This window comes from Phoenix dactylifera, unplaced genomic scaffold, assembly GCF_009389715.1.
Source record: "Phoenix dactylifera cultivar Barhee BC4 unplaced genomic scaffold, palm_55x_up_171113_PBpolish2nd_filt_p 000853F, whole genome shotgun sequence".
Classification (NCBI taxonomy): Eukaryota; Viridiplantae; Streptophyta; class Magnoliopsida; order Arecales; family Arecaceae; genus Phoenix; species Phoenix dactylifera.
Genome location: NW_024068217.1, coordinates 38,229 through 52,180, shown reverse-complemented (window position 1 = coordinate 52,180; position 13,952 = coordinate 38,229). Strand labels below are relative to the sequence as shown.

General features: G+C 35.7%; 1 protein-coding gene across 3 annotated transcripts in view; it reads right to left on the bottom strand.

The window, feature by feature from the left end:
• Positions 1 to 12,047, bottom strand: part of LOC103723518 (myosin-1-like) — a 36,081-nt gene extending 24,034 nt beyond the window's left edge. Inside the window, exons 1-11 of one of the 3 annotated variants that reach the window (XM_008814448.4) lie at positions 11,034 to 12,047; positions 8,916 to 9,017; positions 8,681 to 8,824; positions 8,435 to 8,585; positions 8,297 to 8,324; positions 6,832 to 6,997; positions 6,530 to 6,593; positions 6,386 to 6,399; positions 6,214 to 6,298; positions 728 to 831; positions 493 to 631 (exon numbers count right to left, since the gene is read on the bottom strand). In XM_008814448.4, the coding sequence (XP_008812670.2) occupies positions 493 to 631; positions 728 to 831; positions 6,214 to 6,298; positions 6,386 to 6,399; positions 6,530 to 6,593; positions 6,832 to 6,997; positions 8,297 to 8,324; positions 8,435 to 8,585; positions 8,681 to 8,824; positions 8,916 to 9,017; positions 11,034 to 11,459 (1,423 nt within the window). In that variant the 5' untranslated portion in view covers positions 11,460 to 12,047. Of the gene's footprint in view, positions 1 to 492; positions 632 to 727; positions 832 to 6,213; positions 6,299 to 6,385; positions 6,400 to 6,529; positions 6,594 to 6,831; positions 6,998 to 8,296; positions 8,325 to 8,434; positions 8,586 to 8,680; positions 8,825 to 8,915; positions 9,031 to 11,033 lie in introns of all 3 variants that reach the window. The other 2 variants (XM_008814449.4, XM_008814451.4) reach the window with 2 other exon arrangements.
• Between the last annotated feature and the right edge of the window lie 1,905 nt (positions 12,048 to 13,952).

Here is a 13,952-nt window from a genome sequence, read left to right as displayed (position 1 = left end):
TAAAATTTCCTTGCTAACGAGCAAGATAAGTATGGCAAGGTGATGAGAAAAAATGGATATAGATGGGGTATTTTGTGAAAGTAGTAGGCTATCAAAGGGAGAAACCAAAATGGGGTGGACAAAATGGCATGGGGGTTCTACCTTTAGCAGTAGTATAGATATCAAATTTCATCATAATCTAAAGAGTCTGATGTAAACAAAAGAAAAAACAAGAAATATGGATGGAAGTACAGTGGAAAAACTTCAATAGATACGAGGAAATCAAGAATTATGAGCAAAGAAGATGAAGAATGAAAAGGAGAGAAATTGATTCCACATTTTTTACAGCATGAATAAAGAAATAGAAAAAGAAAAAAAAGAGTAATATACAAAGAGAATTGAAAGTATTATCTTGATTCTTAAACATCAGTCTTTTAAATGGGAAAACTCTACAGAGAACAAACACCTAAATTTAATCTTTTAAGTGATCATACTACACATAAAAGACTATACCTTCATCTGCAACAACTTCAACATGGTTTTCATTATCTATCACAGAAAAAGATATGTTGCCCAACCATAGAACTGCTGCTAGCATTGCAAATACATTATCCTGATCCTCTTTGCTGATATGAACAATATTCATAGCTTCCTGGTGCATGAGAACAATAATTACAAACACTAGTAAAAAACATCTTTATTAATAAAAATATAATTCATGAATTTGAGAGGCAATCAGAAGATGTACCAGCACAGTATGAAACCTTTCAGCATCATCAACGCCCACAATAGAATAGCAATTGCTCTGCTTCAGATATTTGTATTCATCGGCTTTTCTCAAATTTAGTTTCTCTGTTTTTTAAAAAAAACAAAAAAAAAGTTTAACAGGTATGAAGTGAGAACAAGAATAAACAACAGAAACATAGATTATACAAGTCCATAAATGAACCTAGACAAATAATTTACAAACTATAAAACTTATAAATGATGTAGCCCATAAAGTGAGACCATTATTCTTGAGAAGAAAAAGAGTCAAAATGCTAATAAAACTTATATTAATAAACACAAAACAATTACTAAAATTTAGAGGTTTAACTCACCAAAATGGACATAAAGGAGACTTAAAGGAATCATGATTGGACAAATTTTTTGGAGAAGCAAGCATGCAGGAAGGTAATAATTAATGAAGCAAAACTAGTGATATGTATTTTACTATGACTGGTTAAGCAACGATGACAACAAAAACGAACATTGCATGTCATTTGTTAATGTTTCCCTAGGATTAGTTAGCTCATGGATCAGACAAGCATAGAACGGAAATGGACATAAAGAAGAATTAAAGAAACCATGATTGGAGAAATCTACTTATTTTGGAAAAGCAAGCATGCAGTATGGTATTGATTAAAGAAGAAAGAACAGTGATATGTATTGGATTGTGACTAGTAAAGCAATGATGTCAACAAAAAAAAACGCACATCCTTTGCCGACGTTTCCCCAGGATTGGTTGTCTCATAGTGTAGGTAAGCATGTAAGTTTAGAGGGTTAGATGTATGTTCATGATCTCTGATCATCATGAGGAATCATCTATTCATTAAGGATTTTTTGAATAAACTTAATATATCGACTAAGAAGAGTTCTTTTAATAGCTTATGTTTGTAATTGATTAACTAAAGACAAGCATATATCATAATTTATCTCCATAAATAACATGAATGCTCAGGCTGGCATTCTTAAAAGAAAACAATTTATCATGGTCAATAAGTGAAAACGATAAGCCAGGGATAGTCTATTACATTCACAAAACAAATAAAACATAACTACTGCCTGCATAAATAACCCCCTGCTCAAAGCTGTCCCATGAAAGAATGAATTGGGTTGACATCAAGTCGTTGTCAATTGTAGAATATAATGCAAATTTGGAAACAGTCTGAATTGAATGTCAAACCAAAATGAAGCTCTAATCATCTGTCAAAGAAAAAAGAATAAATTGATCTTGTAGGATTCCAAAGAAATTCTTTAATTTCTTCCCCAAGCAAGCATTGTTCATCCACTTCTCAAGTTCCTTGAATAGCCGAGACCAAGGTACGTCAACTTGGTATTGGACCCCATACCAATACCAATCTATTACTGTGTCGGTACATCCGATACGAGGGTCGGTTGGGCATACCACCCTTTGTACGCATATCGATTCAGTACCGATACGTAAGGTATGCACTGTTACCGACTGGTATGGCATTCCTTGGCCAAGACATTGACAAAGATCCAAAAAGGCATTCCGGGAATACATAAGTAAGAAAGCAAGGGTGCCAACACTAAATGGAAAGAGGATGGTACATAAGTTAGCTCCAATAAGAAAAAAAAACATCATTTTGCTTATTTCGTGGAACTTTAGGAGTAGAAACGATTAGCTAGCTGACATAATGCTAATCGTTCACTGCTTAGCAATAAAGAAAGTACAAGTAAACAAATTGAGCATGGCAGAAATAAGAATGTTAAAACTAGGAAGGATAGGTTAAGAAATGAATATATTAGAGGAAGCTATAAGAATTGAAAAAAATAAGGATAAAGTGATGGAAAATCGATTGCGATGGCCTAGACATATTCTAAGATCTAAGGAAGCTCCTATAAGGAGAGGTACTTTACTTTATGTTGAAGATTGTACAAAAATAAGAGGAAGACCTAAATTAACATGGATGTTGTGAGGAAGGATATAAAGAAACTTGGAATAACATCAAATATGGCCTAGACAGAAATACTTGGCAAATTAGAATCCATAAAGCCGACCCTAAATAGTTGGAAAAAGGCTAGATAGTTATGATTATGTTATAATGTTGCCAGTTGATGCTAAAAAGGAAATGAATTTAAAGAAGAGAGGCAAATCAAAAGAGTTTTTCAGATACATTTAAGCATAACAATGTTATCTAACATGAAGTAACCAGTGTAAAGAGTAAACTCAAAAAGTAATTTGTACAAAGAGATGCAAAATCCCCATAAACCCTACTAAAGGGAAACAACGAAGTGGGGTAGAGGAAGAAAAAAAGGGAGCTTACAGAGGTTGACAGAGTAAAGGGGATTTGAACCAAAGGTGAATCAAGTTAAATCAAATTGGTTTCCGGAATCTTCAGAAGACCATCACGAAATTGAAGATTGAATTCAAATAGCTGGAAATGGTTGGTCACGGCTACAAGGCCCTTCCAATACCAATCTTAGTACAGGATAAATGAATGGGATTGATTAATTAAAAATTAAAGGCTTGTTTTAGTCGCTAATTCACAATACATCAGTGGCTTAAAGCATGCTTTAGATCCCACTTTTCCCTCGATGAATGGATAATACATAAGCAGAGTCAAAACAGCCTCGAATATCACATCAAAACTAGCAACATCAGTACTCTAGCAGTAGTAGTCCCAATGCCAAGATCCCATCCATTGGTTAAATAAATGGTTGATAGCTCCAATCCCTGAACTGGTCTCAGAAGCCCCCACTTAATGGTTCTGAATCTGGGCTCCGATACCATGTATTTGAATAGCATGTGTTAGAATGAAATGAATCCCATTTGGACATCTAGTCACACCCAAATGAGAAGCAGACATGAATGTTGCAACATGTACTGATTCCATACACATATCCATGTATATGCTCATACATTGGACAGAATCACTTCATGTACAACAAACAGTCAAACAAGTTATACAAAATGTATGCTATCTCCTTCTAATATAATAAAAAAAGTTAAAATATACACAAAGAAGCATGGTATGAGCATTGATAAATTACATACAATTCGACCTTTATTTAGGTTTTCATGAAGAAAAAGTGATACAACAAAAAAATTAATTATAAACTGTAGCAAGTAAAAGGTGCTTAAAGCCTTAAAGATATGCAAACACAAGCATTTTCCAGCAGAATAAGCCCTAAGCAATGCATGTCGCAATCAGGATCATGGTATCACAGGATTAGCCTCACTATGATCCCCTCTATCAAATGGCTCCAGATTAGGTATGCATATCAGCAGTTTTAACTACTCCTCCAATTACAACTTGGGTTAGTCGTCTCTTGTGAGCTTACATTTATCAATTTTGAGCAACCCTAATTCTTGGAATCTGTTGCATGATTTTTAGAAGTCACAAGTACCACCGGGCTGCAAGATGTACAGATTCTATATATGCATGTATATGCTCATACATTAGACAGAATCACTTCATGTACGGCAAACAGTCAAACAAGTTATACAAAATGTATGCTATCTACTTCTAATATAACAAAAAAAGTCAAAATGTGCACTAAGAAGCATGCTATGAGCATTGATAAATCACATACAGTTCAACCTTTATTTAGGTTTTCATGAAGAAAAACTGATACAATAAAAAAAAATGATGATAAACTGTAGCAAATAAAAGGTGCTTAAAGCCTAAAAGACAAAGGAACACAAGCATTTTTCGGCACAATGAGCCCCAAGTAAAGCATGTGGCAATCATGATCATGGTATCACAGGATCAGGCTCACTATGTTCCCCTCTATGAAATGGCTCCCGATTAGGCATGCATATCAGCAGTTTTAACTAGTCCTCCAATTACAACTCGGGTTAGTTGTCTCTAGTGAGCTTAAATTTATGAATCTTGAGCAACCCTAATTCTAGGAATCTGTAGCATTTTTTTAAAAGTCACAAGCACCTCCAAGATGTACAGATTCTATATATACATGTATATGCTCATACATTGGACAGAATCACTTCATGTACGGCAAACAGTCAAACAAGTTATACAAAATGTATGGTATGTACTTCTGATATAACAAAAAAAGTCAAAATATGCTCAAAGAAGCATGTTATGAGCATTGATAAATCACATACAGTTCAACCTTTATTTAGGCTTTCATGAAGAAAAAGTGATACAACAAAAAGAAATTGATGATAAACTGTAGCAAATAAAAGGTGCTTAAAGCCTAAAAGACATGCAAACACAAGAATTTTCTGGCAGAATGAGCCCCAAGCATGTGGCAATCATGATCATGGTATCACAGGATCAGACTCACTATGATCCCCTCTATCAAATGGCTCCAGATTAGGCATGCATACTAGCAGTTTTAACTAGTCCAATTACCACTCAGGTTAGTTGTCTCTAGTGAGCTTAAATATATCAATCTTGAGCAACCCTAATTCTGGGAAATTGTAGTATGTTTTTTAGAAGTCACAAGCATCACCCAGTTATTTGTTAGATCTGCAATTAGAAAACAATAAAAAAGGAGATATCATGGTGGTCAACTAAAACTTCCAAAATCTCAAGAAAACGACCCACAGCAATCATGTAGAATTTTGTTCTACTAGTCCTTTAAAAATTTTTAGATGCTAAAGCTTGTTAATAGGGGAAAAAATAAGAAAAAATAACAAATTCTAGTAATCACAAGATGCATTCTGAATCACCAAGATTACAAAACAAAGATGCCAACATTCTTATGTCTGGCAGTCTGGTAATGCCAAAATCTCAAAAGAGAGAACCATGGACCCGATATCCCCAAAGTACAGAAAAACAATGTGATCCAGAGCCTCCATAGCTCACATAGAAAGCAAGGTCATCTTTCAAGAATCCCCAAACAGGTGAAATCCATGCTCTATATCTCTAACATTCCAATTCAGCTAGTTAGATAATCAATATCCTCAATCTTTTCCTTCTTCAAATTTATGAGAATGCAAATAAAAATTTTAAGGATGAGTCTCTCTTCTAGGTGCCTAGAAATGGCTCATAAAAGAATGCCAAGTCAAAATACTTCACAGAAGCCACCACTAGATCTTAATAAAGGAAAGAGAAACTCTTACACTTTCACCAACTTTAAGTTCTATAGATGAAGTTCAGGGAAATATGGCAGCACAAGGTTCCCTTAAATTGACTAACCATTAGAATGACCAAGAGAAGTTTTAAGACTATGAGTTTTCCGCTTCTTGACCATTACTGTTAACCTATTAAAAGCCCAGAAGCATTGTGTGCAGTAGGAAGGCACATTAGTGTACTTGAGGATGGGCAGTTAGCAGGCGAAGTACCACAATTACCAATAACCCTCTACCTAATTTATTATGACCCATCTAAAAATGCCAATATGCATATATGATTTTAAGAACTACATAGCAAAAGCACAAGAAAATAAAATTGATTATGTGCATGTTACAAAATGCATTTGGGTTGGGGGGGGGGGGGGGGGGGTGCGGGTGAAGGGAATAAATGAATGGAGATGGTATACCTCTAAGAGATAATGAAGCACCAGCACACAGCTGATAAAAGATATGATATGACCGTTCTCCAATGGCACATTGAACCACTCTTGACTGCAAACAGTATAAAAAATTTAAAATGCATCATGGGACAGAAAGCAAAAAACTAGTAACGATCATCACACCAGGCAGATAAAGTACCTTCTCAAGTAAAACTGTCCGCACATATAAGTTGAACAGGAAGAAACATAAAAAGGGTGCAGCAATCAAGGTCAGTTTGGAAAAATAATGGAATAAAATATAATGTGCAAGCCAAAGAAAGTGTTTCAAAGTAAATCTTCTTACATGTTTGAATCTTGGCACCAGAAATTTTCCCAGTTGTACTGAAGTGAATTTCAATCAGCTTACCCTGAAGTTATATACAAGGATTTAATAGAAATATATAAAATTGTTTTAACTTCTAATGTGAATGTTCTGCACATAGAAACAGCTAAACTGAATATCTATGAAGAGGCAGATTTCAGAAATCAACTACCTTACTCAACTATAAATATTTTAGGCTAACTAAAGGATTGAAATAGAACATTACAGAATACAGACACATGATGACTCACGAGATGAAAAATCGTCAGAACTAAATAACTTACAAAGCGACTGGAATTGTCATTTCTTGATGTTTTTGCATTCCCAAATGCTTCGAGTATAGGATTTGTCTGCAAGATTTCATATTCTATGCCGCTACCCCCTCCTACAGCAGCCAAATATTGCATTGCAATCTTTGCTGTTTCAGTTTTTCCTGCTCCACTCTCACCACTAGAAAGAAGACCATGGTTAGTGAATTAAGTGCACAAGGATTTGCTTCATTAATTTCAGTTCTGAACTTGAAATATTTAACAAAAACCAGGCAAAGAACAGAAAGAAGATAACAGATTCTCAGAATTAAAATATGAAAATTATTAGTCAGAATAAAACATGATAATACTATTGACCTGTATTCTTATTCTTTCACATATTTTCCTCCCTACTTTAACTGTAGAAAATAGAAAGAACTCCTTAATAATAATAATAATAATAACAACAATAATAATAAACTCAAGCTCTTTTATAGGCTTTTATAAAGTTTACTCAACTCCAAATGCAATTTTGATTTCACAAGGATCTCATGGCTTGATCATGGCTCAATCTCAGGGTAAAAAATAAAGTAACAAAGAGCATCCATTAAGTCATGATCCTGACATTCTAAATTTAATATCAAGCAAGCATTTTTATGGTGCAAATATTCCATGTGTAACCCATATGGGTCACCTATACATTTTGAGCAACTTCTATGTTCATGAATATCTTATTCTTTGCATCTAGGATGCATCGCACTTCAATCAGTGATAGGTCATAATCACCTCCTATAGCTGGAAGACAGAAACTCATAAAGAATCTGAAATAAGGTTTAAGTTATTATTATTTCAAGAGCTGGAGAAGAAATATAAATTCTGAAACGACAAATCAATTAGATATTCGAACCACCACCAAATAAATGACTGACAGAAAATATTACAATTTTACAATGGCATGACTTATAATTTGTATTAGCCAACTGATTTTTTTCAACAAAGATAATGAAGTCTCTGCAATGTTTATCATCTTATTTGCATATTATTCAACAACTCCAATCACATACAGATAAAACTTCTTCTAGTAGGTGGTTGGGAAAGAAAAAACCTAAGTTACAAAAGCAAGCAAAAGATAACATTTCAATTGTGCAGAACACAGCCAAGAACATCACAGAAAGAGCATCTGCTTCCTGTTTGCTACTTTAGTTTCCTAATGAGCTGCTTATTTTCTTAGTCAGCCCACTCTTTCAGTGATTTGAAAAGCATGACTCTGTTTTTCGTTTTGATATATTGCTAAATTGAACATCATGCATACAGAGGAAAAAGTTCTACCTTTCACTTGAAACAAACATCATTTTATATATGTTATAATAGCATTGACTCTAACAAAAAGCAATAGAAAAAGGCGAATGCAGAAAATGCAGTCTTTATTTAAAGAATACTGGAAAAGGAACTTCATGAACATGACCTGCATTTATCAAAGAACTGGATAAGAACTACCAACCTTATAATAATCGATTGATTAACTTCATCTGCAATTAAAACAACCAAAATATAAGTCAAAGCTCAAGGTAGCTAAATATCTTAGATAAAAATTCAATGCTGTATTTATGAAACAAATTGCATACTTGAGATAAATTACCTCTTGCCATTTCGCGAATGGCTGTATCGGCTATTGCATAAACATGTGGATTGTCCCCAGCTTTTCGCCTATATGCTTCAATATAATCATTTCCATAAAGTTGTACTTCTTTAAATGGATTGATAGCAACCAAAACAGGTCCTGCTTTAGTCTAAGTTGCAAGATGAAAAGATTTTTGTGTTAAGAAAATTTATTATGATGAAACTTTCAAGTCTACAGGGAGCATGACTTGATGAAAATACTCACATATATCTTATCTTGGGAATATCTATCTTGTAGGTTGTATAATACTGACGGTTCATTTAAATAACTGAGTTGCATAAGATCATCCACACCATCAAGAATTTCAGGGTTGGCAGGTAACAGACTCTCAGTGCTCAGCCTTAAAACCTGAAAATGCAAATTTAGATGACAAGCTAGAGCTAGAATATGGTATGCAAGAAAACAAAGGTTCCTTAGTATTTGGATTTGAAAAGCTTACTTCACCCTCAGGAAGAGATATAACAGATTCTACCCCAGAAGTTGACAGTATCTTCCCTAATGCCCAATCGCCATTTGTACGTCGGCACCAAGCTTGAACCTTCTGAAACGATAAACTTCAACATGTAGGTCTTACAATCAATAGACAGTATGTTGATCATATCATACCAACATCAGCAGTTAATTTTGGAAAAAAAGTATGCAATACTTGTAGGAATCTAGATTAAGATACTAAACAAGAAACCAACATAACTAACTGTAACTTCCAGAAGCCATTTGCTTGGCAGAAGAGACCCTACAACACTATAAGTAGCAATTGATACATTGTTGCTTTATTCAAATACACAAATAAGGAACAACAAATTTGCCCATTGAAGACATGCAGAAGTAGTAAGTATAAAACATTACAAAGTATGAGAAACAGACTTATTTGCATCAACTCTAAGTAAGACCACTTAATCATATCACGTGCGAGGTATGATAATTTTTTTAAGATAGTGATAAACAATGCAAGAGCTTAAGTAGCATAAAACTTGACAATGCTAATTCTTAGGAACCAGACTCATCAGCCCAAGCTTAAAAAGTACAAGGATAATTGGATTATTAAATAATCAAATGCAACATTTAAATTTATATCCAGCTGTCAGATTACAAAAAACAGTCCTCAAGAAACTTATGCAGGAAACTGATGCACAACAATGATGAGATTATAAATGGAATAAAATGGCAACATTGATGCACCGAACAAATAAAAAGATCTTGAATATAGAAAGCCTTAAGCAGAAATATCTTCTGCCAGGATGCTCTACATTATGATGCCAAAGCTAGGATTAAGGCCATACACATCTGATTGTAAAAGAAATATATTAGTATATGTACTGTCCTATTGTCAGAAAAGCTGCATCTCTATCTATAACTTGCTTTGGAGAAAACACCATGGAAAATTTGGACTCAGGCACAAATTGAACAGCCTGATCAACATGATTCTCAAAGTATGGATCACAGTAGATACTGAACAACATTGTGGTTCTCAGGTTGTCTATCAAAAGAAGTTCTAGCCTTAAGATAATATGTAATCCAATGGGGAGGGTAAGACCTCAAATCAACTGCTAACAGACTAAGAGGTCTTGACCTCGGACGCATAAGAAAATACCACTAGGTGACTGGTCTCATGGATGTGAAAATAAGAGTACCAAAGCACAGAAATCAGAACTATCCTTATGACGATTTCTTGCAGATAGTGGGCATACTTGTTAGAGATAAGAAACATCATCTTAAGGCAACATGCCGTTTTCTTATTATTAGAAATGAGAGGGGGATTGGGTTGGGTACACAGAAAAACTAATCCCAGAATAATCCCCTGAAGAATGACTTTTTGACAGAATGGAAAGGTTAACTGTTACTACATGAGAGACGGATAACAGTTAAAAGAAGACAAAAAATTTCACACAGTAGAACCCATGATGACAAGTCCAACCACAACACTGAAGATCACTGACGGATCACTGTGCATGGCTTGCAAAGTTGCAATGTAGAAGAGTACCAATGGATCCTTAAGAGTGAAGTTGGATGGATAGGCATGGTTCCCAGCACAATGTGCTATAGCTAAAAATGTGACTCCATCAGAAAGTAGAGCAAATAAAAAAAGTTATAGAAAATTTTCTGCCCTAAGAAAACTGATACAACCCAAGAGGAGATGGAGCCATCTATATGAATAACACAGTGACAAACACGAGGAAGAGTGGGACGTATGATGATGATGAACAATAGGATAAATTAGAAAAGATTGGTTCTTTTTTCTCAAATCTAGCTAACTAAGTTAAAAATAAATCTCCCAATCTCAATTACAATGGAAGTACATAAATATAAGGAGAAATTGTTGCTCAAAATCGCACCTTTAGCCATTTACGACGAAACATATACATGCTCCTGCATTTTTTGTCCTTTTCTTGATAATAAAACATATGTTCTCTTACCGAGAACAGAGAAATGGAACTATGGTGTAAATTTAATTCTTACAAGTAGAATTAATAAAACCATAGCGGTAAATAAATCTGGTCTCACCCTCACGGAAAAGGAACGTAATTTTAAAAAACAAAAAGAAAAAACAAAGACTTACCTTCTTCGCGCCATAAGAGCTAGTATCGCTCCACCTTGACTCAATCCTTGACGGAGAAACCGCAGGCAATCGAGAAGTTACATCCTCGGATGAACCATCTTCCTCTCCTTCCAAACATCTCTCCTCCCTGGAAGTCGTCCTCGAACTGTACGGGGAGTCATCATTCACCTCGAGACTACCCGTATCCTCTTCATCCAAAGGAGCAACATTTGCCTTCGATCCCTTCGACTCGTTCTTGTCGCCGGCCTCCTCCATGGATGAAGGCTTGGAGGAAGGCGAGCCTCCGGCGAATCTATAACCTTGGGGCAGCGATTTCACGGACTGGAGCGGGAGCGAGAGCGGGGAGCGGGATTTCACCCTGGATCTCTCCGGCTTGGCCTTCTTCGAGCTCGGCGCCCTTCGTGACCGCATTTCAACGGACGCCATTCGATCGGACGATCCCAATCTCTTCCCTACCTGATCTCAAACCCTAGATAACCTCCAAGATCGATCCCCCCGATTCTTCCAAATTCTTGCCGTGTTCTACTACTCTTCCCTCAAGATTCTTCTCTTCAAACCCCAGAACAAAATCAAACAAACAAATCCAAGAATATATAAACGTGGACGATCTCCCTATCTAAATCACCACCAGGAGGTGAAAAATCCTTTATAAAAGGGAAAAAAATAGCAATATTTGATGCTGAGGACGGTAGAAAAACTGCAAAAAAATCAAGAGAAGAAAAGAAATAATCTCAACTGATTGGATGAAGATAAGAAGAATTTAATGAGGAGATCGAAAAACGAAGTTATTGGGAGGGATTAAAGGGGAATGGCGGTGGAGGGGAGAGAGAGAGAAAGAGAGAAGGAAAAAGGCGCGTGGAGAGGGAGGAAACAAGAAACGGTCTTTCTCTCCACTTCCACAGTGTTTTCCTTCTATAAAAATATTGATTTATGGATCGAACTGGGGAGAGAGAGATAGAGCGAGAGAGAAATAAAAAATAATAATAATTCGTTTGGTAGAGAAAGCTGGGGCTCGTCGCGGCAGTCGTCACAACCTCCTCTCTTTTTTATGGAAGGTTTTTTAACGCGTGGCCCAGTACGATCTACGACTCCAAAATCCAGTTAACGGCCAGGCCTGGATGACTAATTTGACCTCAATAATTCTCATTAATGACTGAATTCTTTTTTGTAAGGAATCGTATCTCACCTTAGGAATCGGAAGGGTCAAAAAAGGAAATGCGGGAGATGAGGGGGGCGGGGAGGGCGGGGGAATTGATGCGGGCCTTCGACGAAAGGGTGGAGGCGTAAGGAGGAGGGAGAGAGAGACCGACCGGGTGGCCCACGTCATGGGCCTCTTTTTAAATTAGAGCCGTCAATAACCGATCTGACGGCACAGAGGAGGCTTTTAAACTTTCTTTGTCTTTTATCTTTTGGTTTGCTGGGAAAAGCCGGCAAAAAGGAGGCCTGCCAAAGCCTGCCAAAATACGTTTGAATTAACGTGTCTTTTCCGTTTTCAGCTGAGCCTGCCAACGAGCTTTAAAGAACACGGTCATTGCCAAAAGAAAAAAGAAATCCAGGTTGATGCAATCATTAAATATTAGCCATTAAGATTTTGTTTGTGCATCATTTTATAGGAAAACAATGTTGAAATATTAGTGCAACCCTATCAAATTGTTTCATCAAGATAGTTGAATTTTCATAAGCGATGGCAATCTTTAGCGGTTGTGTGTTCTATGACCATTTCGACGGCTTCGGACTTGGAAAAGGCAAAGGACAATCTTGAAGTAACCGATGGAGTCGGAGTAACGTGACCGGTTTGCAGGAATGAACGAAAAAAAAATCATTTAAGACAATTCAACATCAATGATTTGTTCCTTCGTATTCGGTTATAGCTGAAACTCCTGAATCTAGAGCTGTTTGGCATTCCAGCCCAGTCCCAACAATGCACTTTTCGGACCGAAAAAGTGGAACTACTTGGTGCAAAACTGTAAAAATTTTAGTCATATGAGGTAAAATAATTTAGGGATTTCTAGCATACTCTTTTCGAAGAATTATTTTTCACCGGTTTCGCTGAACTTCGGAAACATGAAATAGAGGTTCTTTTTGATTGTCTACTACTTTTTATAAATCTAAACAAAGGAGTTCCAATAGGCCCGAAAAGCAAGAAATAGTGATCTTTGATGAAATAAGAAAAAAAATTATTATTATTTTGATACAAGGTGACAAATAAAAAAGAAAAACTTAAAATCTATTTCCGAAGATTTTATAGGCAGTAGCCTGAGCATTCCGTATATTGCTGCTGTCCTTTGTGACCGCAAGAAGACGATGTAGCTTGTTTCACTGCAGCTTTTGATTTGATTATATCTATTTTAAGGTTGCATGCAACTACCATCACAATCTTTTGATTTGATTATATCTATTTTAAGGTTGCATGCCGCTACCATCACAATGTGCTCCAGTGAAGCGGCACTCAAATGATAAGATGGTGCACATAACAAATTAAATAATAACTATTCTCAATTTTTAAGAGTATTTGTTGTTCCCTTATAGATATCATTTCAATGAAAATATGATTAGATGGATTTTTAAATGATTATGATGAGCATTACAATGTTGCATATAACAACCATCATGTCAAATCATATCAAGAAAATTTCTAGTGTAGTTTTGGTTTACCAATTAATTAGATGTAAATTTTGGTATAGGATTTACACCTATATTTGGTTCCTAAATTAATTTTAAATGTCTAAAGCTTTTCAGCATAATCTCTCTCTTTTGAGTCTTTCGTAGGTACTTATGTCTCTAGTTCAATTAAATTATTTGCCCCCTACCATAAAAAAATTTAATCCAGTTACAGCCGAAAGAGTGACAAAAGGTACTCCATAATTTTTCTTCTCAAAGTACTCCTCATAACTGGGGCTTTATTCAAGTGCACAAAAA